General features: G+C 43.4%; 2 protein-coding genes across 3 annotated transcripts in view; one reads left to right on the top strand and one right to left on the bottom strand.

Annotated features, from left to right (window-relative positions):
- LOC139562716 (NLR family CARD domain-containing protein 3-like) overlaps window positions 1–27,111 on the top strand; it is a 259,825-nt gene that overhangs the window by 16,986 nt on the left and 215,728 nt on the right. The window contains exons 2-3 of the mRNA XM_071380679.1: window positions 17,784–17,874; window positions 18,486–18,602. Coding sequence (XP_071236780.1) covers window positions 18,535–18,602 — 68 coding nt within the window. The 5' untranslated portion in view covers window positions 17,784–17,874; window positions 18,486–18,534. The remainder of the gene's footprint in view (window positions 1–17,783; window positions 17,875–18,485; window positions 18,603–27,111) is intronic.
- Window positions 25,374–27,111, bottom strand: part of LOC139562714 (NLR family CARD domain-containing protein 3-like) — a 473,339-nt gene continuing 471,601 nt past the window's right edge. For both annotated transcript variants that reach the window (XM_071380678.1, XM_071380677.1), the window contains one exon: window positions 25,374–25,853. In XM_071380678.1, the coding sequence (XP_071236779.1) occupies window positions 25,684–25,853 (170 nt within the window). In that variant the 3' untranslated portion in view covers window positions 25,374–25,683. The remainder of the gene's footprint in view (window positions 25,854–27,111) is intronic.

The raw sequence follows: 27,111 nt of genomic DNA, 5'->3' as shown, positions 1-27,111 counted from the left end.
AGTTCTATCTCAATGGCTGATCAGATGTTAGAATGCATTAGATTGAAGGTAACAGTTCTATCTCAATGGCTGATCAGATGTTAGAATGTATTAGATTGAAGGTAACAGTTCTATCTCAATGGCTGATCAGATGTTAGAATGTATTAGATTGAAGGTAACAGTTCTATCTCAATGGCTGATCAGATGTTAGAATGCATTAGATTGAAGGTAACTGTCAAGTTCCTGACCTTATTTCCTTTATTTTGTCTTTGTTTAGTATGGTCAGGACGTGAGCTGGGTGGGCATTCTATGTTATGTGTTTCTATGTTTAGGTTCATTGTTAATTAGCCTGATATGGTTCTCAATCAGGGGCAGGTGTTTTACGTTTCCTCTGATTGAGAACCATATTAAGGTAGGCTGTTCACACCGTTTGTTTGTGGGTGATTGTTCCTTGTTAGTGTTTCGCCACACGGGACTGTCACGGTAGTTTCAATTTGTTATTTTGTATCGCATATTTGTTTTCGTGTTATTAAATTACCATGGAAACCAACCACTCTGCATATTGGTTCGATCCTTCTCGCCTCTCCTCGTCCGATGAGGAGGACGATATAGACTATCGTTACAGAATCACCCAACAATCAAGGACCAAGCAGCGTGGGAAAAAGCAGCAGCAGCGATCGCAGGATTTCTTGACATGGGAGGAAATTCTGGACGGTAAGGGACCCTGGGCACAACCTGGAGAATATCGCCACCCTTGTGAAGAGCTGGAGGCAGCTAAAGCCGAGAGGCGGTGGTATGAGGAGGCAGCACGGAAGCGAGGCTGGAAGCCTGTGAGTCAAGCCCAAACATTTCTTGGGGGGGGGCTACAAGGGAGTGTGGCGAAGTCAGGTAGGAGACCTGCGCCAACTCCCCGAGCTTACCGTGGAGAGCGAAAGTACGGGCAGACACCGTGTTATGCGGTAAAGCGCACGGTGTCTCCTGTACGTGTGCTTAGCCCGGTGCGGGTTATTCCACCTCCCCGCACTGGTCGGGCTAGATTGAGCATTGAGCCAGGTGCCATGAAGCCGGCTCAACGCGTCTGGTCTCCAGTGCGTCTCCTCGGGCCGGCATACATGGCACCAGCCTTACGCATGGTGTCCCCGGTTCGCCAACACAGCCCAGTGCGGGTTATTCCACCTCCCCGCACTGGTCGGGCTACGGGGAGCATTCAACCAGGTAAGGTTGGGCAGGCTCGGTGCTCAAGGGAGCCAGTACGCCTGCACGGTCCGGTATATCCGGCGTCACCTCCCCACCCCAGCCCAGTACTACCAGTGCATACACCACGCTCCATGCTTCCAGTGCGTCTCCAGAGCCCTGTTCCTCCTCCACGCACTCGCCCTATGGTGCGTGTCCTTAGCCCAGTACCTCCAGTTCCGGCACCACGCACCAGGCCTACTGTGCGCCTCAGCCGGCCAGAGTCTGCCGTCTGCCCAGTTCTGCCTGCACTGCCCGTCTGCCCAGTTCCACCTGTACTGCCCGTCTGCCCAGAGCCGCCTGCACTGCCCGTCTGCCCAGAGCCGCCTGCACTGCCCATCTGTCCTGAGCCTTCAAAGCTGCCCGTCTGTCCTGAGCCGCTAGAGCCGCCCGTCAGTCAGGAGCCGCTAGAGCCGTCCGCCAGACAGGAGCCGCTAGAGCCGTCCGCCAGACAGGAGCCGCTAGAGCCGCCCGCCAGACAGGAGCCGCTAGAGCCGCCCGCCAGACAGGAGCAGCCAGAGCCGCCCGCCAGACACGAGCAGCCAGAGCCGCCCGCCAGCCATGACCAGCCAGAGCCGTCAGCCAGCCATGACCAGCCAGAGCCGTCAGCCAGCCATGACCAGCCAGAGCCGTCAGCCAGACATGACCAGCCAGAGCCGTCAGCCAGCCATGACCAGTCAGAGCCGACAGCCAGCCATGACCTGCCAGAGCCGTCAGCCAGTCCGGAGCTGCCCCTCAGTCCGGAGCTGCCCCTCAGTCCGGTGCTGCCCCTCAGTCCGGTGCTGCCCCTCAGTCCGGTGCTGCCCCTCAGTCCGGTGCTGCCCCTCAGTCCGGTGTTGCCCCTCAGTCCGGTGCTGCCCCTCAGTCCGGTGTTGCCCCTTAGTCCGGTGGGGTTAAATTAATCCAATTTAAACGGCCTCGTACTCTTTTCTAGATCGTACAATATGCATATTATTATTACTATTGGATATAAAACACTCTCAAGTTTCTAAAACCGTTTGAATTATATCTGTGAGTAAAACAGAACTCAATTTGCAGCAAACTTCCTGACAGGAAGTGAAAAATCTGAAATCGAGGCTCTGTTCCAGGGCCTTCCTATTCAATTGCTTGAAATCTATGGATATACATGCACTTCATACGCCTTCCACTAGATATCAACAGGCAGTGGAAGGTGGAGTGGGGTGTCTAGCTTGATCTGAGGTCGAACAAGAGCTCTTGGAATGACGTGTCCACAATATCCTTTCTCTACCTAGGCGCGGGAAGGAGCTTCCCATTGTCTTCTGATAAGCGTTCGGTATACGCGGCTAATATCTCCGGCTTTGTTTTTATTTGATACATATTAGAAAAACATCATAAAGTAGGTTTTTTCAACCGAGTTTCATCAGTTTATTTAACGTTTAACTTCTACTTGGTACTCATCCCGGATCCGGGAGCAACCTCATCAGTAAAAAAGCTGACTAGCATAGCCTAGCATAGCGCCACAAGTAAATACTAGCATCTAAATATCATGAAATCACAAGTCCAAGACACCAGATGAAAGAGACACATCTTGTGAATCCAGCCATCATTTCCGATTTTTAAAATGTTTTACAGGGAAAACACAATATGTATTTCTATTAGCTAACCACCATAGCAAAAGACTTAACCACATATTTTCACAATTTTTTTACCGCATAGGTAGCTATAACAAATTCGACCAAATAAAGATATAAATAGTCACTAACCAAGAAACAACTTCATCAGATGACAGTCTGATAACATATTTATTGTATAGCATATGTTTTGTTCGTGAGCTATTGTGGTGAGCTAACATAAATATATATTGTGTTTTCGCTGTAAAACATTTTAAAAATCGGACATGTTGGCTGGATTCACAAGATGTTTATCTTTCATTTGCTGTATTGGACTTGTTAACCTTTCTCACCCCGGGGTTCCGCTAGCGGAACACCCACAACATTCCGCTGCCTTCGCAGAGCGCGAAATTCCCATTTTTTTGTTGTTGAAATATTTAACTTCCACACATTAACAAGTCCAACACAGCAAATGAAAGATAAACATCTTGTGAATCCAGCCAACATGTCCGATTTTTAAAATGTTTTACAGCGAAAACACAATATATATTTATGTTAGCTCACCACAATAGCCAAACACACAATGCTATTTATCCACTGCATAGGTAGCTTTCAAAAAACCGACAAAATATAGATATAATTAGTCACTAACCAAGAAACAACTTCATCAGATGACAGTCTTATAACATGTTACACAATACATTTATGTTTTGTTCGAAAAATGTGCATATTTGAGGTATAAAATCATAGTTTTACATTGCAGCTACAATCACAAATAGCACCGAAGCAGCCAGAATAATTACAGAGAGCAACGTGAAATACCTAAATACTCATCATAAAACATTTATGAAAAATACATGGTGTACAGCAAATGAAAGATAAACATCTTGTGAATCCAGCCAATATTTCAGATCTTTTAAGTGTTTTACAGCGAAAACACAATATAGCATTATATTAGCTTACCACAATAGCCAAACACACAATCGCATTTATCAGCAGCAAAAGGTAGCGATCGCAAAAAAACAGCAAAAGATATAAAATTAATCACTAACCTTGACCAACTTCATCAGATGACAGTCCTATAACATCAGGTTATACAATACACTTATGTTTTGTTCGAAAATGTGCATATTTAGAGCTGAAATCCGTGGTTATACATTGTGAAAATGTAGCAACTTTTTCCCAGAATCCCCGGATATATTTCTGACATTCACCTAATCTGACCAAATACCTCATCATAAACTTTACTAAAAAATACATGTTGGATAGCAAATGAAAGATACACTAGTTCTTAATGCAACCGCCGTGTTAGATTTTTAAAATTAACTTTACCATAACAAACAGCTCAGGTTATAGCGAGAGAGCGCCCGCAAAAAGTGCGGATAATAGGACTAAATATTTTCCACAGAAATACGAAATAACATCAGAAATGGTTCTTACTTTTGCTGAGCTTCCATCAGAATCTTGTACAAGGAGTCCTTTGTCCAGAATAAATCGTTGTTTGGTTTTAGAATGTCCTCTTCTCCTGTCGAATTAGCAACCTTAGTGTAACGTTCGTCCTCCTCCTCGTCTGAGGAGGAGCAAGGATCGGACCAATATGCAGCGTGGTTTGAATACATACTTTTTTATTATAAACGAAGACGGAAAAACACTTAAACAAACTACAAAACAATAAACTACGTGAACAGACCTGAACTTGTGAACATAATAAACATGAACGCACGTACAGGAACGAACGAAACGAAACAGTACCGTGTGGTGAACAAACACAGACACAGCAACAATCACCCAAAAACAAACAGTGAGAACAGCCTACCTTAATATGGTTCTCAATCAGAGGAAACGTAAAACACCTGCCCCTGATTGAGAACCATATCAGGCTAATACAAATGAACCTAACATAGAAAAACATAACATAGAGTGCCAACCCAGCTCACATCCTGAACAACTAAACAAAGACAAAACAAAGGAAATAAGGTCAGGAACGTGACACTTAGCTAGCCAAGTGGTGCAAAGATGTCCATCTTCACCTAACGCAGAGAGCGGAAAAGGCCAAAACTCCCGATAAACGTTCAATAATCTGATAAAACTATATTGAAAAAACATACTTTACGATAATATTATCACATGTATCAAATAAAATCAAAGCCGGAGATATTAGCCGTGTATACCGAAAGCTTTTCAGAAGGCAATCTGGGGTTCCTTCCCGCGCCTTGGTAGACAAAGGAAATTGGGGTCACGTCATTCCAAGAGCTCTTGTTCGACCTCAGATCAAGCTAGACACCCCATTCCACCTCCCACTGCCTGTTGACATCTAGTGGAAGGCTTATGAAGTGCATGTATATCCATAGATTTCAAGCAATTGAATAGGATGGCCCTGGAACAGAGCCTCGATTTCAGATTATTCACTTCCTGTCAGGAAGTTTGCTGCAAAATGAGTTCTGTTTTACTCACAGATATAATTCAAACGGTTTTAGAAACTTGAGTGTTTTCTATCCAATAGTAATAATAATATGCATATTGTACGAGCAAGAATTGAGTACGAGGCCGTTTGAAATGGGCACCTTTTATCCAAGCTACTCAATACTGCCCCTGCAGCCATAAGAAGTTAACTTATTTGGTATAGGGGACAGCATTTTCACTTTGAGGAATTTCGTGCCCATAGTGAACTGCCTCCTACTCTGTCCCACATGCTAATATATGCATATTATTATTACTATTGGATAGAAAACACTCTGAAGTTTCTAAAACTGTTTGAATGATGTCTGTGAGTATAACAGAACTCATATGGCAGGCAAAAACCTGAGAAAAAATCCAAACAGGAAGTGAAAATTCTGAGAGTGGTCATTGTTAAAGTCATCGCCTATTCAATTCCCTGTAATATATGGATCTGTTTGCACTTCATACGCCTTCCACTAGATGTCAACAGTCAGTAGAATGTGGAATGAAGCTCATGATGTGTTGTGGGACCGGATGGGAGGGGAATGAGTCAGTGGTCTGGCAGATTGCCAGTTCTTGGTCATGCGCTTTCCTCATATCGTCTTGCGTTCCATTACTTATAGAGACTGAAAATAATTCTCTGGTTGGAACCTTATTGGATATAAATGATAACAACATCCTGAAGATTGATTCTCGACTAAGTTTGACCAGTTTATTCGACCTGGAATATAACTTTTTGAAGTTTTCGTCCGACGTTTGCCTGCGTCTGCGCAAGCGTTTGGACACGTGTACTACACATGGTAGCAAAATTAGCTAATTGGACATAAGTAATGGATATTATCGAACAGAGCAACGATTTATTGTGGAACTAGGATTCCCGGCACTGCATTCTGATGTAGATAATCAAAGGTAAGGGAATATTTATGATGTAATTTCGTATTTCTGTTGACTCCAACATGGCAGAGAAATGTTGTGTATTTCTGAGCGCCGTCTCAGATTATTGCATGGTATGCTTTTTCCTAAAGTTAAAAAAAAATCTGATACAGCGGTTACATTAAGAACCAGTGTATCTTTAATTATATGTAAAACATGTATCTTTCATCAAAGTTTATGATGAGTATTTCTGTTATTTGACGTGGCTGTCTGTAATTACTCCGGATATTTTGGAGGCATTTCTGAACATTGCGCCAATGTAAACCGAGATTTGTGGATATAAATATGCACATTATCGAACAAAACATAAATGTATTGTGTAACATGATGTCATATGAGTGTCATCTGATGAAGATGTTCAAAGGTTAGTGATTCATTTTATCTCTATTTCTGGTTTTTGTTACTACTTACTACTTTTGTTGGGAAAATGGCTGTGTTTTTCTGTGGCTATGTATTGAGCTAACATAATTGTTTGGTGTGCTTTCCCCGTAAATCCTTTTTGAAATCAGACATGTTGGCTGGATTCACATGTGTAGATTTAATTTGGTGTCTTTCATGTGTGATTTCATGAAATATAGATTTTTATAGTAATATATTGGAATTTGGCGCGCTACATTTTTTATGGATTTTGTCCCACATATCCTAGAGAAGTTAACCTTGGTGTCCTGGCTAAATTCCCAATCTGGCCATCAAACCATCACGGTTACCTAATTTACAATAGGCTCATTCATCCCCCTCCTCTCCCCTGTAACTATTCCCCAGGTCGTTGCTGCAAATGAGAACGTGTTCAGTCAACTTACCTGGTAAAATAACGGATAAATAAATAACGTTCATGAATATTAAGACTATACGCACTACATGTTACACACATAGACACTCAACCATGCAAATTGGCGGAGTTATTATTTATTTGGAAAGCACACATTATAGTCTAACTCTTATACAGACATCGTACACACTCTCACTAAATCACATCCAATATCATACACATCAACCTACTCAGATTTACTACACACAATATCTTGTCTCAATTTTCTAACATCTGTGGCATTGGCTCATAGGCAAACAGGCAAGGGAATAAAACACATTTTGATAGAACCTATTTCTAGAATTCTAAATATCAGACATTTGAAAGCTCTAATTTTGACCTTCATAATACCTCTATTGGCAGTAACTTTACAAGCACTGATTATGGTCAATTTAGCCTGAGAATAGTATCTAGTTATGGTAAGGGGTGAAATAAGTATAGCTAGTTATAATTGTAACGGTTTGGCAGATAAAAAAAATAGAATATAATTCTTTACATGGCTAAAAGAAAAGAAACATAACATATACTGTTTACAGGAAACTCACTCTACATCCTTAGATGAAGTTGCGTGAAAAAAGGAATGGGGTGGTGAAATAATTTTCTGTCATGGACAAAGGAACTCAAAGGGTGTGATGATATTAATTAACAAAAATGTTGATCTTAATGTACAAATAGTCAGGAAGGATTCACAAGGAAGGTGGATCTTTTTGAATATGAAAGTGGACGAAAAAGAGATTTGGCTCATTAAAAATCAGGATGATCCATACTTCTTCGAAAACATTTATACCAATTTATTGAATTTACAAGCAACAAATGATCAAATCATTATGGTAGGAGATATATAACAGTGTTAAGTACCTCATTGGACCGTAAAGGTAATCACTCTACAAACTATCGTCACTGTGCCCTTAAGGAAATCACAAATATTATGGAAACATTAGAAATAATGGATATTTGGAGACTAAAAAACCCCGACATAGTGAGATATAGAAAGAGGAGACTTAATCAAGCTAGTCGTCTTGATTACTTTCTTTTCTCTTTCTCTCTTGCATCAAAGGTTAAAAAGTTTTAATAGGAGACAGAATGCGATCGGATAATCATCTAAATGGCATTCACATAACTCTTATATATTTTCCACGTGGACGGGGATATTAGAAATTTAATCAAAGTTTACTGGAGAACAACTTATTTTTAACTAAGACAAAATAATATATAACTTAATTTTTCCAGTATAATAAAGGTCCAGCTGTCACGATCGTCTTGCTGAGAGAAAGTGGACCAAGGCGCAGCGTGTGCAAAATACATTCTCTTTTATTGTAGAGAAAGGGAAAAAAAACACGCAACAAACACTATAACAAACTGAAACAAAACAACAAACGAATCGTGAAGCTAATGACGTAAGTGCACACACAGGCTACAAACGTCCAACATAGACAATTACCCACATTAACCTAGTGCCTATGGCTGCCTTAAATATGGCTCCCAATCAGAGACAATTAATGACATCTGTCTCTGATTGAGAACCATTCAGGCAACCATAGACACAGCTAGACACCTATATTAAACACAAACCCATCTACTCTATTTAACCCCCTAAACCATACAACCACCCTAGACACTACAAAAACACATACATTCCCCATGTCACACCCTGACCTAACTAAAATAATAAAGAAAACAAAGAATACTAAGGCCAGGGTGTGACAGTATCCCCCCCCCGAAGGTGCGGACTCCGGCCGCAGAACCTGAAACAGAAGGGGAGGGTCCGGGGTGGCCCCCATCATGGCGGCGGCTCGGGCGCGGGACGAGGCCCCCACTCCACCATTGTCAATACCCGCTTTGGTGGCGCCTCTGGAGCGGCGACCCTTGTAGCAAGTCCCGGACTGAAGACCATCCCAGAGGGCGCCACCGGACAGATGGGTAGCTCCGGACTGAGGGGTAGCTCCGGACTGAGGGGTAGCTCCGGACTGAGGGGCGGCAGCTCCGGACTGAGGGACGGCAGCTCCGGACTGAGGGACGGCTGCTCATGGCTGGCTGACGGATCTGGCTGCTCATGGCTGGCTGACGGATCTGGCTCCTCATGGCTGGCTGGCGGATCTGGCTGCTCATGGCTGGCTGGCGGATCTGGCTGCTCAGGGCTGGCTGGCGGATCTGGCAGATCCTGGCTGGCTGGCGGATCTGGCAGATCCTGGCTGGCTGGCGGCTCTGGCAGATCCTGGCTGGTTGGCGGCTCTGGCAGATCCTGGCTGGTTGGCGGCTCTGGCAGATCCTGGCTGGTTGGCGGCTCTGGCAGATCCTGGCTGGTTGGCGGCTCTGGCAGATCCTGGCTGGTTGGCGGCTCTGGCAGATCCTGGCTGGTTGGCGGCTCTGGCAGATCCTGGCTGGTTGGCGGCTCTGGCAGATCCTGGCTATCTGGCGGAAGGCTCTAGCGGCTCCTGACTGACGGACGGCTCTAGCGGCTCCTGACTGACGGACGGCTCTGAAGGCTCAGGACAGACGGGCGGCTCTGAAGGCTCAGGACAGACGGGCAGTTCAGACGGCGCTGGGCAGACGGATAGCGCAGACGGCACTGGGCAGACGGGCAGTGCAGGCGGAACTGGGCAGACGGGCAGTGCAGGCGGAACTGGGCAGATGGGCAGTGCAGGCAGAACTGGGCAGACGGGCAGTGCAGGCGGAACTGGGCAGACGGGCAGTGCAGGCGGAACTGGGCAGACGGCAGACTCTGGCCGGGTGAGGCGGTGCCAGAACTGCGTGGAGGAGGAACAGGGCTCTGGATACGCACTGGAAGCCTGGTGCGTGGTGTAGGCACTGGTGGTACTGGGCTGGGGCGGGGAGGTGGCGCCGGATATACCGGACCGTGCATGCGTACTGGCTCCCTTGAGCACCGAGCCTGCCCAACCTTACCTGGTTGAATGCTCCCCGTAGCCCGACTAGTGCGGGGAGGTGGAATAACCCGCACTGGGCTGTGTTGGCGAACCGGGGACACCATGCGTAAGGCTGGTGCCATGTATGCCGGCCCGAGGAGACGCACTGGAGACCAGACGCGTTGAGCCGGCTTCATGGCACCTGGCTCAATGCTCAATCTAGCCCGGCCAGTGCGGGGAGGTGGAATAACCCGCACCGGGCTATGAACACGTACAGGAGACACCATGCGCTCTACTGCGTAACACGGTGTCTGCCCGTACTCTCGCTCTCCACGGTAAGTACAGGGAGTATGCGCAGGTCTCCTACCTGACTTCGCCACACTCCCTTTCAGCCCCCCCCCCCCCCCCCCCCAAGAAATGTTGGGGTTGTACTCGCGGGCTTCCAGCCTTGCCTCCGTGCTGCCTCCTCATATCGCCTCCTCTCGGCTTTAGCTGCCTCCAGCTCTTCACGAGGGAGGCGATATTCTCCCGGTTGTGCCCAAGGTCCCTTTCCATCTAATATCTCCTCCCATGTCCATGAATCCTGTGTAGGTGGGTCCTGTTGCTGTTTCACACGCTGCTTGGTCCTTTGGTGGGTAATTCTGTCACGATCGTCTTGCTGAGAGAAAGTGGACCAAGGCGCAGCGTGTGCAAAATACATTCTCTTTTATTGTAGAGAAAGGGAAAAAACACGCAACAAACACTATAACAAACTGAAACAAAACAACAAACGAATCATGAAGCTAATGACGTAAGTGCACACACAGGCTACAAACATCCAACATAGACAATTACCCACATTAACCTAGTGCCTATGGCTGCCTTAAATATGGCTCCCAATCAGAGACAATTAATGACATCTGTCTCTGATTGAGAACCATTCAGGCAACCATAGACACAGCTAGACACCTATATTAAACACAAACCCATCTACTCTATTTAACCCCCTAAACCATACAACCACCCTAGACACTACAAAAACACATACATTCCCCATGTCACACCCTGACCTAACTAAAATAATAAAGAAAACAAAGAATACTAAGGCCAGGGTGTGACATCAGCAAATCTCCTTATTGTTTGGGATACCTTTAAATGTACCTACAGAGGTCATTCAATATTCATCAATAATAAAAAGCAGTTTCTGGCTAAACAGACAAGACTAATAAGGGATATACATGAACTAATAGTACAGGTAGATCGCAATAAAAATTATACTACAGAGACACAAAATAAGTTCGAGGAAAAACAAAAAGAACCTGAGGAACTTATTCAAGAACGATCTAATGTAATATATTACAAAAATAAAGCAAAATGGAAGGAATATGGAGAAAAATGCACACAATTCTTCCTGAATCTCCAATACAGGAACGCTAACAAAAATAATTTTCAATAACCCGTTACTGAAGACAGAGTAATTTATGATTCTCTGAATGATATTTAAAAAAAGGATGTTCTCTTTCCGTCTCATCCTCTCCCACTGAATGAAGATTACGGTAAAGAATTATTTCCAAATAATATAAAAACATTGAAAATTAACAAATGTACAGAAAGATCAGTGGGAAGGCCAAATTACAATGGAATAACTTTTTATCTGGAAAAACTCCAGGTAGAGGTACAGTTGAAGTCGGAAGTTTACATACACTTAGGTTGGAGTCATTAAAACTTGTTTTTCAACCACTCCACAAGTTTTTGTTAACAAACTATAGATTTGGCAAGTCGGTTATGACATCTGCTTTGTGCATGACAAGTAATTTTTCCAACAATTGTTTACAGACAGATTATTTCACTTATAATTCACTGTATCACAATTCCAGTGGGCCAGAAGTTTACATACACTATGTTGACTGTGCCTTTAAACAGCTTGGAAAATTGCAGAAAATGATGTCATGGCTTTAGTAGCTTCTGATAGGCTAATTGACATAATTTGAGTCAATTGGAGGTGTACCTGTGGATGTGTTTCAAAGTCTACCCTCAAACTCAGTGCCTCTTTGCTTGACCTCATGGAAAAATCTAACGAAATCAGCCAAGACCTCAGAAAAAAAATTGTAGACCTCCACAAGTCTGGTTCATCCTTGGGAGCAATTTCCAAATGCCTGAAGGTACCACGTTAATCAGTACAAACAATAGTACGCAAGTATTAACACCATGGGACCACGCAGCCGTCATACCGCTCAGGAAGGAGACGCGGTCTGCCTCCTGGAGATGAACGTACTTTGGTACGAAAAGTGCAAATCAATCCCAGAAGAACAGCAAAGGACGTTGTGAAGATGCTGGAGGAAACAGGTACAAAAGTATCTATATCCACAGTAAAACATATCCTATATCGACATAACCTGAAAGGCCGCTCAGCAAGGAAGAAGCCACTGCTCCAAAACCGCCATAAAAAAGACAGACTACGGTGTACAACTGCACATGGGTACAAAGATCTTACTTTTTGGAGAATTGTCCTCTGGTCTGATGAAACAAAACTAGAACTGTTTGGCCTTAATGACCATCGTTATGTTTGGAGGAAAAAGGGGGAGGCTTGCAAGCCAAAGAACACCATCCCAACCGTGAATCACGGGGGTAGCAGCATCATGTTGTGGGGGTGCTTTGCTGCAGGAAGGACTGGTGCACTTCACAAAATAGATGGCATCATGACAAAGGAAAATTATGTGGATGTATTGAAGCAACATCTCAAGACATCAGTCAGGAAGTTAAAGCTTGGTCGCATATGGGTCTTCCAAATGGACAATGATCCCAAGCATACTTCCAAAGTTGTGGCAAAATGGCTTAAGCACAACAAAGTCAAGGTATTGGAGAGGCCATCACAAAGCCCTGACCTCAATCCTATAGAAAATTTGTGGGCAGAACTGAAAAAGTGTTTTCGAGCAAGGAGGCCTACAAACCTGACTCAGTTACACCAGCTCTGTCAGGAGGAATGGGCCAAAATTCACCCAACTTATTGTGGGACGCTTGTGGCAGGCTACCCAAAACGTTTGACCCAAGTTAAACAATTTAAAGGCAATGCTACCAAATAGTAATTGAGGGTATGTAGTCTGACCCACTGGGAATGTGATGAAAGAAATAAAAGCTGAAATAAATCATTCTCTCTACTATTATTCTGACATTTCACATTCTTAAAATAAAGTGGTGATCCTAACTGACTTAGGACAGGGAATTTTTACGAATATTAAATGTCAGGAATTGTGAAAAACTGAGTTTAAATGTATTTGGCTAAGGTGTATGTAAACTTCCTACTTCAAATGTATTTACATTTACATTTACATTTAAGTCATTTAGCAGACGCTCTTATCCAGAGCGACTTACAAATTTGTGTATTTCAAGCCTTTTCTTTTTACTAAAAGTTCCATTGTTAGATTGCTTTAACTACTCCTATAGAAATGGTAGTCTGTCAGGTACTCAGCAGGAAGGTCTGATTTCTCTATTTATAAAACAAGACCCAGATGGCAAATATAAAGACCCGGTCTATCTAAGAAACTGGAGGCCCCTTACACTTCAATGTTGTGATGCAAAAATACTAGCGAAATGCACTCAGAATTAAAAGGGTTTTACCAGGTATTGTTCATCCTGATCAGACAGGTTTTTTGCATGGATGATACATTGGAGATAATAAACGACAACTACTAGAAATAAGAGAACATCATGAAACATCTAAGAAGCCAGGCCTGGTATTTATTGCAGATTTTGAAAAGGCATTTGATAAAGTAAGACTGGATTTTATTTATAAATGCCTGGATTTTTTCAATTTCGGTGATTCTCTTATAACATGGGTAAAAATAATGTATAGCAACCCCAGGTGTAAAACAGTAAATAACGGCTACTTCTCAGAGAGTTTTGAATTGTCAAGAGGAGTTAAAGAAGGGTGTCCGCTCTCACCATATCTAATTGTTATGGCCATCGAAATGCTAGCTATTAAAATCAGATCCAATAAAAACATTAGAGGATTAGAAATCCAATGCTTAAAAACAAAGGTGTCCGTGTATGCCGATGACTCAAGTTTTATAATAAGTCCGCTGCAATGTCTCTTTGAAGATCTAGATAACTTTTCTGTACTCTCTGGACTGAAACCTAATTATGATAAGTGTACAATATTACGTATTGGATCTTTAAAAAATACAACTTTTACATTACCCTGTAGTTTACCTATAAAATGGGCTGATGGTGAAGTAGACATACTTGGTATTCATATCACAAAATATATAAATAAGCTCTCCACAATGAATTTCAATAGAAACCTTGTAAAAATAGACAAAATCCCGCAACCATATTTATAAAAAAATTGCCCTGATTAACTCCTTAGTCATATCTCAGTTTACTCACTTATGGCGCTGCCTACTCCTGATAATTAGTATTTCAAATCATATGAGCAAAAAATATTTTGCTTCATCTGGGACGCTAAACCAGACAAAACAAAGCGTGCCTGTCTGTATAATGAATATGAATTGGGTGGGTTGAGATTATTAAATATAAAAGCACTAAACCTCTCTCTAAAAGCTTCACTCATTCAACAGTTTTACTTGAACCCTAAATGGTTCTCCAGTAGATTAATAAGAAAAGCTCATCCATTGTTTAAAAATTGCCTTTTTGCCTTTGTGCAGATTGCCATGTCTCATTTTCGAATGAATTGAAAATTGAACTTTTTTCAAAGTATCTCTCTATTTCAGACAAGCATTCCAGAGCTGGCTACAATTTCAATGTCATCCTCCTGAAAAGATAGAACAAATATTACAACAAATATTATGGCTGAACTCAAATGTACTGGTTGATAAAATACCTGTATTTATGGAAAAGATGTTTGAAAAGGGTATTTTGTTCTTAAATGATATTGTAAATTGGAATGGTAGAGTTATGTCCTTCATGGAGTTATCAGAATTGTACAGGAAGGTCTGCTCAATCCAAGAGTACAACCAATTGATTACAGCATTGTTCCTATTCCATGGTACAGGGTGTATGAGTTGATACATAAAACAACGCAAGATTCAAGACTTGTGCTTTTCAGCTAAAATCATTATATAGAATTCTTGCCAAAAACAAAATGTTGAATATTTGGGGCATAAAATCATCAAAGCTCTGCAGATGTTGTTGTGAGTGTCATGACGTTGCCCTCTTTGGGTACAGCAAGCCCCACCTCCCTCTCCCTGTCTCCTACACCCAGGCTGCTGGGGTCAGAGAGAGGTCGTAAATTCCTGGAGGAGATTATCTTCTCATGGCCACAGTATAGAGAGAGAGTAAAGTTTCATAGAGAGAACAAAGGAATTTCTTCCACCTCACAGAACTGGAGAACCGAACAACATTTATGTTCTGGAGAAGGTATAAAAGATCGGTGAAGAATCCAGCTGCGAACTGGTCCGTTTGGTACAATTTTTTGAAACTCATGGGAGACAATATGGCCACATTACCATAACGCTGTTTATATAATAGCCTCAGATATGAGGCTTACATCTAATTGTTGTATAAGATGAATGAGTGAGAATGATACTGTTTGTGAAATTGTGTAATGTGATTTTGGACTGTTTAATGAAGGAAACTCCAATTCCCTTTGGAGTTTAACTAAATCAGAGGACCGCCCATGAGCCCAGTTAGGGTCGGGCATCCTGGAACAGGCCCTTTTCTGCAATTCCGAATAAAACCCCCACTTTAGAATTTCTCAACAGACCATGTTGCTCTCAATTACGAGAGGACAAATGTTGCAGACCAGCTTACCTCGATAACGAGAGGGCCAAGGTTTGAGACCAGACTACTGAATCTTTTAACCATCCCACGTGGTTAAACTCTTAGACTATCGATACCGACAAAATAAGAACAAGTCTTTGATATTAATTACTAGTCTGCAGCTAGGAATTCGGTATCATTGAACACGAAGACCGACAACCGCCGAAACATCTATCCATAACGACATGAATGAATGTCACTCTGAATTTTCCATTCTAACCACGACAGAGAGGGCGGACAAACTCTCCAACAGAAACAAACTTTTCAACAGAGACCCCGACGACACACTGAGCGTAAATATATATATTGATTGCAATTGTTCCCAAATGAGTGAGCGTTCATGTGCAAAGGATTAACATTTCAATTGTTATAATTATCAACTGTGTGTTGTCTTATCTCAGTCGACCCCCACTTGCCTTTTGTACACCAAGCCGCGATGCCGGTTTAGCCCACTAGGGAAACTCCGTTATCATTTCCTTGTAACTATCTACTGTTTGTTTATGCATTTCTGTGAATTACTTAGTTAGTAAATAAATGATTTTAAGACAATTGATGTATGGATGACTCGTAGTGAAGACTGGGTTCGTGCAGATAACCAAGAATTTACGACGTTTGGAATGAGACTAACGTGAGATAAAGAAGAATTCATTAATCAGAAGACTATTGATCAGATATGAAAATATCTGAAAAGTTACATTAGGAAAATTATAACTTTGTAATCTCAATATTTTCCTTGGTGCCCCGACTTCCTAGTTAATTACAGTTACATGATTAATCAGTTTAATCGCGTAATAATAATTACAGAGAGTCATTTGATAAAGATTAATCTTCAGCTTAATGACGCCAAAGACACGACATGAGGATACAGAATCAATAGACCATTTATTTTGGTATTGCCCTCAGGTAGCCTGTTTCTGGTCTCAGGTTCAGGAATGGCTGAAAATGCATAGAATTGATCTAAAATTGACCCTAGAAATAGTACTGTTGGGAGATCTGGAGAGACCGGGTCAGTCAATTACTAATATACTAATACTCTTAGTAAAAGTATTTATCTTCAACTCGCAATCTGTGGATTCTATTGGATTAGATATATTGAAATTGTATGTTAAACATCACAGCATAGTTGAAAGATATATGTTGCGTAGAAATCCGAACATGGTGGCCAGCAGAGATAGGTGGGATAGGCTGAGAGAAGCTGAGGGTTGGGATGTGGAATTGGGGACACGTGGGAGTGGAGTTGCTGTGCCGGAGATAGAATGTAAAGATAAAAATAAAAAATTAAGTCAAAATAAAACATAACAAAAAGTCAGTTTGAATGACAGTGAGGGGAAAAGTTTTTACAGCTAATGCCGGTTTGCCTGAGGCTGATGCGGTGCAGGTGTTTGTACACACTTTCATTCAAATAAACGCATACAAGAACAAACACATACATGTAATAGTGCCAGACATGCACAAAAACATATACAGTTGGAATTGCTGTTATGATTTTAGTTGTCCTTGATGTCCTTTGTTTTTTGTTGTTTTTTCTGCATTGTTGTTTCCTGTTTTTTTCTGTCTTTTTCTTTTTTTAAATATTTTGTTCATTCTCTTGGTTGTTGGTGCATTGGGGGGGGTCTTGGGGGTGGGAATTAATTGTATTTTTTTTTTTTTTTTTTTTTTTTTTTTTTAGGGGGGCACTGTGCGAGAGGTCTCGAATGGTTGAGGGACATTCCCACATTGGGGAACTGTGGGAGGATTTTGGAGGGTTTGGGTTCACGTTTTTTGGCTTGGTGTGAGATCTGTCAACGTGCACTTGAGCAGGGCATTGACCCTGGATAATTCTGTGTGTCGCTCTGAATGTAAATATATATATTTTTCATAATAATAACGTTTTTTGGCTTGGTGTGAGATCTGTCAACGTGCACTTGAGCAGGGCATTGACCCTGGATAATTCTGTGTGTCGCTCTGAATGTAAATATATATTTTTTTATAATAATTTAAAAAAAGATGTAGGGCAAATATTTTGGGCTAGTTTTCAGGCCTTATGGGCGGGTTTTGAGTAGTCATTGGGCTAGAAAAAGTAATTGCATTAAATCACTGTTTGGATGTGTCTGTTAGTAATGTTTTATTTCTATGATAATGAATAAGAGAGAACAAATGACATTCAATAATTAGTTGTCACTGTGTTAAACACAACCAACATGTTGGATCTCTGTTTAGGGGTCAGTGCTCTAAAATGGGGAACAGTCTCTCTGGGGAGAGAGAGGACGGGGCCCCTTCCTCTAAAATGCATCTCTCTGGGGGACACGAGGTAAGATATGACAATTTTATGAAGAATTTATTAAGTTCTTTCTTTCTTTCCACAATTTTTTCACATTTGTTTTTTAATCAGAAATTATTGCTTATAGGTACCTTCAATATAACTGATCTCATATTTATTATTAATAGATGTTAGATGTGTATGAAAAAAGTTTTTTGCAAATGCTATATATTCATTGTTTAGCAGGAGTGGAATGTTGGTATCCTGTATATCTGACTGTGATATGTGGTTGTCCTGCCTAGATATCTATATATCCATTGTTTAGCAGGAATAGAATGTTGGTATCCTGTATATTTGACTGTGATATGTGGTTGTCTCACCCAGATATCTGAAGATGAATGCACTTACAGATGCCATGTTAATTTGACTCAGTTTCTCACAGCAGGAAAATAACAGCAAATGTGCATTTAATGTGTAAATTACCCACTTTAGAAGTCTTTATAAAGCCTTGTAGTGGTTTAATCATTTCTTTAAACAATATGAGATAATTTACCACCATTCTGAAAATCGATATATAGCTTTTTGGAATGAAACTGTTCTTATGTTTCCCCATCTGAGCTCAGAGTAGATGAGACATAATGTTTGTCTCTGTTGTGTTGAAGCCCAATCAAGCAGGAGAGACCAGCCTCCCCTGTACCCAGCTGTGTGTCCATGAAGAGTTACCAGTATATTGAACCTCCTATAAAGTTTAGAGAGGGAGACTTTTCTACTGGACAAAGGTAAGAAGAACTAATGGGTCATGGTCAGTGATTTTTAACAACACTGTCTAGTCATTTCTCCTCTCCCATTTTCCCATTTCTTTCTGTTGTTTTCATAATCCACAGGCTAATCCTTTTGTTCATTTTCATAATCATTAAACAATATTAAACAAACACAACATTTTCTCCCTGTGTGTGTGTGTGTGTGTGTGTGTGTGTGTGTGTGTGTGTGTGTGTGTGTGTGTGTGTGTGTGTGTGTGTGTGTGTGTGTGTGTGTGTGTGTGTGTGTGTGTGTGTGTGTGTGTGTGTGTGTGTGGCTATCTGCTGCCCCCAAATAAGATGTAGGTCTATCAGGGACTATTTTATTGGGCTAGAAAAAGTAATTACATTAAATCAGCTAACTGTTTGGATGTGACTGTTAGTAAACTGTTTAATTTCTAAGAGATAATGAATAAAATAATTAGTTGTCACTGTGTTAACCACAACCAACATGCTGGATCTCTGTTTAGTTGTCACTGTGTTAACCACAACCAACATGCTGGATCTCTGTTTAGTTGTCACTGTGTTAAACACAACCAACATGCTGGATCTCTGTTTAGTTGTGACTGTGTTAACCACAACCAACATGCTGGATCTCTGTTTAGTTGTCACTGTGTTAACCACAACCAACATGCTGGATCTCTGTTTAGTTGTGACTGTGTTAACCACAACCAACATGCTGGATCTCTGTTTAGTTGTCACTGTGTTAACCACAACCAACATGTTGGATCTCTGTTTAGTTGTCACTGTGTTAACCACAACCAACATGTTGGATCTCTGTTTAGTTGTCACTGTGTTAACCACAACCAACATGTTGGATCTCTGTTTAGCCGTCACTGTGTTAACCACAACCAACTTGCTGGATCTCTTTAGTTGTCACTGTGTTAACCTGTTATGGCTGCAGCCCGGTGTCGATACACTTATGACAACAGCCCGTCCAAGTGCAGGGCGCGAAATTCAAAATATTTTTTTTTAGAAATATTTAACTTTCACACATTAACAAGTCCAATACAGCAAATGAAAGATACACATCTTGTGAATCCAGCCAACATGTCCGATTTTTAAAATGTTTTACAGCGAAAACACCACGTATATTTATGTTAGCTCACAACCAAATACAAAAAAGCACAGACATTTTTCACAGCACAGGTAGCTTGCACAAAACCAACCTAACTAACCAAGAACCAACCAAACTAACCAAGAAACAACTTCATCAGATGACAGTCTTATAACAAGTTATACAATAAATCTATGTTTTGTTCGAAAATGTGCATATTTGAGGTATAAATCATAGTTTTACATTGCAGCTACAATCGGAAATAGCACCGAAGCAGCTAGAACAATTACAGAGACCAAATTGAAATACCTAAATACTCATCATAAAACATTTATGAAAAATACATGGTGTACAGCAAATTAAAGACAAACATCTTGTGAATCCAGCCAATATTTCCGATTCTTTAAGTGTTTTACAGCGAAAACACAATATAGCATTATATTAGCTTACTACAATAGCCAACCACACAACAGTATTGATTCGTTAGGCACGTTAGCGATATCGAATAAACCATCAAAAGATATACATTTTTTTACTAACCTTCTCAAACTTCATCAGATGACAGTCCTATAACATCATATTACACAATACATATATGGTTTGTTCGAAAATGTGCATATTTAGAGCTGAAATCCGTGGTTATACATTGGGAAAACTTAGCATCTTTTTCCCAGAATGTCCGGATATATTTCTGACACTCACCTATTCTAATCAAATAACTATTCATAGACTTTACTAAAAAATACATGTTGGACAGCAAATTAAAGATAGCTTAGGTCTTAATGCAATCGCCGTGTTAGAATTCTAAAAATAACTTCATTACGACATGCAGCTTACGTTATGGCGAGAGAGTGCCCAAAATCTGGGCGCAAACTAATTGTTATGCAGATGAATGAGGACCCAAAAGCGACGTAATAGTAACAGAGTCTTTATTCCAGTATAAAACAAATAATGATACTCCTGGATATAAATCAATGGAAATCCAAAACAGGAAACTGAAATCCTCTCGTCAATAGAGAGGAACGACTGGAGACGCGACCACAGACTGCAGGTCGCTTCAGGAAGGCACAGGCCGTAGCTGACATAGACACCTGCTCACACGCAGCATCTGAAGAAGGCAAAAGAACACGACAGGGCGGAACAAGACACAGGAACTGCAAACATCAAACAAGAATCCGACAAGGACAGGAGCGGAAAACAGAGGGAGAAATAGGGACTCTAATCAGAGGGCAAAATAGGGGACAGGTGTGAAAGAGTAAATGAGGTCGTAGGGAGAATGAGAAACAGCTGGGAGCATGAACGGAACGATAGAGAGAGAGAAAGAGAAAGAACCTAATAAGACCAGCAGAGGGAAGCACAGGGACAAGACATGATCAAAGACAAAACATGACAGTACCCCCCCACTCACCGAGCGCCTCCTGGCGCACTCGAGGAGGAACCCTGGCGGCAACGAAGGAAATCATCGATCAACGAACGGTCCAGCACGTCCCGAGATGGAACCCAACTCCTCTCCTCAGGACCGTAACCCTCCCAATCCACTAAGTACTGGTGACCACGTCCCCGAGAACGCATGTCCATGATCTTCCGTACCTTGTAAATAGGAGCGCCCTCGACAAGGACGGGGGGGGGGGAGGGAAGACGAACGGGGGCGCGAAGAAAAGGCTTGACACAGGAGACATGGAAGACAGGGTGGACGCGACGAAGATGTTGCGGAAGAAGCAGTCGCACAGCGACAGGATTGACGACCTGAGAGACACGGAACGGACCAATGAACCGCGGAGTCAACTTGCGAGAAGCTGTCGTAAGGGGAAGGTTACGAGTGGAAAGCCACACTCTCTGACCGCGACAATACCTAGGACTCTTAATCCTACGCTTATTGGCGGCTCTCACAGTCTGCGCCCTGTAACGGCAAAGTGCAGACCTGACCCTCCTCCAGGTGCGCTCACAACGTTGGACAAAAGCCTGAGCGGAGGGAACGCTGGACTCGGCGAGCTGGGACGAAAACAGAGGAGGCTGGTAGCCAAGACTACTCTGAAACGGGGACAGCCCGGTAGCAGACGAAGGAAGCGAGTTGTGAGCGTACTCAGCCCAGGGGAGCTGTTCAGCCCAAGACGCAGGGTTTCGAAACGAAAGGCTGCGTAAAATGCGACCAATCGACTGATTGGCCCTTTCTGCTTGACCGTTAGACTGGGGATGAAACCCGGAAGAGAGACTGACGGAAGCACCAATCAAACGACAGAACTCCCTCCAAAACTGTGACGTGAATTGCGGACCTCTGTCTGAAACGGCGTCTAACGGGAGGCCATGAATTCTGAACACATTCTCAATGATGATTTGTGCCGTCTCCTTAGCGGAAGGAAGCTTAGCGAGGGGAATGAAATGTGCCGCCTTAGAGAACCTATCGATAACCGTAAGAATCACAGTCTTCCCCGCAGACGAAGGCAGACCGGTAATAAAGTCTAAGGCGATGTGAGACCATGGTCGAGAAGGAATGGGAAGCGGTCTGAGACGACCGGCAGGAGGAGAGTTACCTGACTTAGTCTGCGCGCAGTCCGAACAAGCAGCCACGAAACGACGCGTGTCCCGCTCCTGAGTAGGCCACCAAAACCGCTGGCGAATAGAAGCAAGCGTACCCCGAACGCCGGGGTGGCCAGCTAACTTGGCAGAGTGAGCCCACTGAAGAACAGCCAGACGAGTAGAGACAGGAACGAACAGAAGGTTACTAGGACAAGCGCGCGGCGACGCAGTGTGAGTGAGTGCTTGCTTTACCTGTCTCTCAATTCCCCAGACAGTCAACCCGACAACACGCCCTTCAGGGAGAATCCCCTCGGGGTCGGTAGAAGCCACAGAAGAACTAAAGAGACGGGATAAGGCATCAGGCTTGGTGTTCTTATTTCCCGGACGATAGGAAATCACGAACTCGAAACGAGCGAAAAACAACGCCCAACGAGCTTGACGTGCATTAAGTCGTTTGGCCGAACGGATGTACTCAAGGTTCTTATGGTCAGTCCAAACGACAAAAGGGACGGTCGCCCCCTCCAACCACTGTCGCCATTCGCCTATGGCTAAGCGGATGGCGAGCAGTTCGCGGTTACCCACATCATAGTTGCGTTCCGATGGCGACAGGCGATGAGAAAAGTAAGCGCAAGGATGGACCTTATCGTCAGACTGGAAGCGCTGAGACAGAATGGCTCCCACGCCCACCTCTGAAGCGTCAACCTCGACAATGAATTGTTTAGTGACGTCAGGAGTAACAAGGATAGGAGCGGATGTAAAACGCTTCTTGAGGAGATCAAAAGCTCCCTGGGCGGAACCGGACCACTTAAAGCAAGTCTTGACAGAAGTCAGAGCGGTGAGAGGGGCAGCCACTTGACCGAAATCACGAATGAAACGCCGATAGAAATTAGCGAAACCGAGAAAACGCTGCAACTCGACACGTGACTTAGGGACGGGCCAATCGCTGACAGCCTGGACCTTAGCGGGATCCATCTGAATGCCTTCAGCGGAAATAACAGAACCGAGAAAAGTGACAGAGGAGACATGAAAGGCGCACTTCTCAGCCTTCACGTAGAGACAATTCTCTAAAAGGCGCTGGAGTACACGTCGAACGTGCTGAACATGAATCTCGAGTGACGGTGAAAAAATCAGGATATCGTCAAGGTAAACGAAAACAAAAATGTTCAGCATGTCTCTCAGTACATCATTAACTAATGCCTGAAAGACAGCTGGAGCATTAGCGAGACCGAACGGCAGAACCCGGTATTCAAAATGCCCTAACGGAGTGTTAAACGCCGTTTTCCACTCGTCCCCCTCTCTGATGCGTACGAGATGGTAAGCGTTACGAAGGTCCAACTTAGTAAAGCACCTGGCTCCCTGCAAAATCTCGAAGGCTGACGACATAAGGGGAAGCGGATAACGATTCTTAACCGTTATGTCATTCAGCCCTCGATAATCCACGCAGGGGCGCAGAGTACCGTCCTTCTTCTTAACAAAGAAAAATCCCGCTCCGGCGGGAGAGGAAGAAGGCACCACGGTACCGGCGTCGAGAGAAACAGACAGATAATCCTCGAGAGCCTTACGTTCGGGAGCCGACAGAGAGTATAGTCTACCCCGAGGGGGAGTGGTCCCCGGAAGGAGATCAATACAACAATCATACGACCGGTGAGGAGGAAGGGAGCTGGCTCTGGACCGACTGAAGACCGTGCGCAGATCATGATATTCCTCCGGCACTCCTGTCAAATCACCAGGTTCCTCCTGAGTAGAGGGGACAGAAGACACAGGAGGGATAGCAGACATTAAACACTTCACATGACAAGAAACGTTCCAGGATAGAATAGAATTACTAGACCAATTAATAGAAGGATTATGACAAACTAGCCAGGGATGACCCAAAACAACAGGTGTAAAAGGTGAACGAAAAATCAAAAAGGAAATGGTCTCACTGTGGTTACCAGATACTGTGAGGGTTAAAGGTAGTGTCTCACATCTGATACTGGGGAGAAGACTACCATCTAAGGCGAACATGGGCGTGGGCTTCCCTAACTGTCTGAGAGGAATGTCATGTTTCCGAGCCCATGCTTCGTCCATAAAACAACCCTCAGCCCCTGAGTCTATCAAAGCACTGCAGGAAGCAGCCGAACCGGTCCAGCGTAGATGGACCGACAAGGTAGTACAGGATCTTGATGGAGAGACCTGAGTAGTAGCGCTCACCAGTAGCCCTCCGCTTACTGATGAGCTCTGGCTTTTACTGGACATGACATGACAAAATGTCCAGCAGAACCGCAATAGAGGCAAAGGCGGTTGGTGATTCTCCGTTCCCTCTCCTTAGTCGAGATGCGAATACCTCCCAGCTGCATGGGCTCAGTCTCTGAGCCGGTGGGAGGAGATGGTTGAGATGCGGAGAGGGGAAGCACCGTTAACGCGAGCTCTCTTCCACGAGCTCGATGACGAAGATCTATCCGTCGTTCTATGCGGATGGCGAGTGCAATCAAAGAGTCCACGCTGGAAGGAACCTCCCGGGAGAGAATCTCATCCTTAACCTCAGCGTGAAGTCCCTCCAGAAAACGAGCGAGCAACGCCGGCTCGTTCCAGTCACTGGAGGCAGCAAGAGTGCGAAACTCTATAGAGTAATCCGTTATGGATCGATCACCTTGACATAGGGAAGCCAGGGCCCTGGAAGCCTCCTTCCCAAAAACAGAACGATCAAAAACCCGTATCATCTCCTCTTTAAAGTTCTGATAATCGTTAGAACACTCAGCCCTTGCCTCCCAGATAGCTGTGCCCCACTCCCGAGCCCGACCAGTAAGGAGTGATATGACGTAAGCGATCCGAGCTCTCTCTCTTGAGTACGTGTTGGGCTGGAGAGAGAACACAATATCACACTGGGTGAGAAAGGAGCGACACTCAGTGGGCTGCCCAGAGTAACATGGTGGGTTATTAACCCTAGGTTCCGGAGACTCGGAAGACCAGGAAGTAGCTGGTGGCACGAGACGAAGACTCTGAAACTGTCCAGAGAGATCGGAGACCTGAGCGGCCAGGGTCTCAACGGCATGACGAGCAGCAAACAATTCCTGCTCGTGTCTGCCGAGCATAGCTCCCTGGAACTCGACGGCAGTGTTGAGAGAATCCGTAGTCGCTGGGTCCATTCTTGGTCGGATTCTTCTGTTATGCAGATGAATGAGGACCCAAAAGCGACGTAATAGTAACAGAGTCTTTATTCCAGTATAAAACAAATAATGATACTCCTGGATATAAATCAATGGAAATCCAAAACAGGAAACTGAAATCCTCTCGTCAATAGAGAGGAACGACTGGAGACGCGACCACAGACTGCAGGTCGCTTCAGGAAGGCACAGGCCGTAGCTGACATAGACACCTGCTCACACGCAGCATCTGAAGAAGGCAAAAGAACACGACAGGGCGGAACAAGACACAGGAACTGCAAACATCAAACAAGAATCCGACAAGGACAGGAGCGGAAAACAGAGGGAGAAATAGGGACTCTAATCAGAGGGCAAAATAGGGGACAGGTGTGAAAGAGTAAATGAGGTCGTAGGGAGAATGAGAAACAGCTGGGAGCATGAACGGAACGATAGAGAGAGAGAAAGAGAAAGAACCTAATAAGACCAGCAGAGGGAAGCACAGGGACAAGACATGATCAAAGACAAAACATGACACTAATAGTACACATGTTCGACAGATATATGAAATAACATCATAAATGGGTCCTACTTTTGATGATCTTCCATCAGAATGTTGTACAAGGGGTCCTTCGTCCAGAACAATCGTTGTTTGGTTTTAGAACTGCCTTTTTCCCTCTCGATTTAGCAAGCAAAACTTGCCAAGTGGCGCGAAGCTCTCCATCGTCAACAAACTCAGAGAACGGAACACGCCAAAACTCCCGAAAAAATTTCAATAATCTGATTAAACTATATTGAAAAAACATACTTTACGATGATATTGTCACATTTATCAAATAAAATCAAAGCCGGAGCTATTAGCCGTCTATAACAACAGCTTTTCAGAAGCCAATCCGGAAGTCCTTTCCGCGTCTTCCTGAACAAAGGAAATTGGGGTCCTGTCATTCCAAGCGCTCTCTTTTGACCATAGAAAGAGCTAGAGACCCCATTTCACCTCTCACAGCCTATTGACATCTAGTGGAAGGCGTATGAAGTGCATGTATACTAATAGATTTCAAGCAAAAGATTGGGTAGGCCCTGGAACAGAGCCTCGATTTGAGATTTTTCACTTTCTGACAGGAAGTTTGCTGCAAATGAGTTCTGTTTTACTCACAGATATAATTCAAACGGTTTTAGAAACTTGAGTGTTTTCTATCCAATAGTAATAATAATATGCATATTGTACGAGCAAGAATTGAGTACGAGGCCGTTTGAAATGGGCACCTTTCATCCAAGTTACTCAATACTGCCCCTGCAGCCCAAAGAAGTTAACCACAACCAACATGTTGGATCTCTGTTTAGTTGTCACTGTGTTAATCACAACCAACATGTTGGATCTCTGTTTAGTTGTCACTGTGTTAACCACAACCAACATGTTGGATCTCTGTTTAGTTGTCACTGTGTTAACCACAGCCAACATGCTGGATCTCTGTTTAGTTCTCAGTGCTCTAAAATTAGTCTCTCTGGGGAGAGAAACGAGGGGATCCCTGCCTCTAAAATTAGTCTCTCTGGGGAGAGAGAGGAGGGGTGTCCTGCCTCTAAAATGAGTCTCTCTGGGGAGAGAGAGGAGGGGGGCCCTGCCTCTAAAATGAGTCTCTCTGGGGAGGGAGAGGAGGAGGTCCCTGCCTCTAAAATGAATCTCTCTGGGGGACATGACACCAAAACTAAGAGGTGACCTGACAATATTGTTTAAGAATGTATATTCTAAATATTTTTTTTTATTCAGAAATGATTGCTTATGGGTACATTCTATATA

Source organism: Salvelinus alpinus, chromosome 32 (genome assembly GCF_045679555.1).
Source record: "Salvelinus alpinus chromosome 32, SLU_Salpinus.1, whole genome shotgun sequence".
NCBI classification, from domain to species: Eukaryota; Metazoa; Chordata; class Actinopteri; order Salmoniformes; family Salmonidae; genus Salvelinus; species Salvelinus alpinus.
Note: the sequence above shows the minus strand (reverse complement) of the source record. Positions and strands in the feature narration are given on the sequence as shown.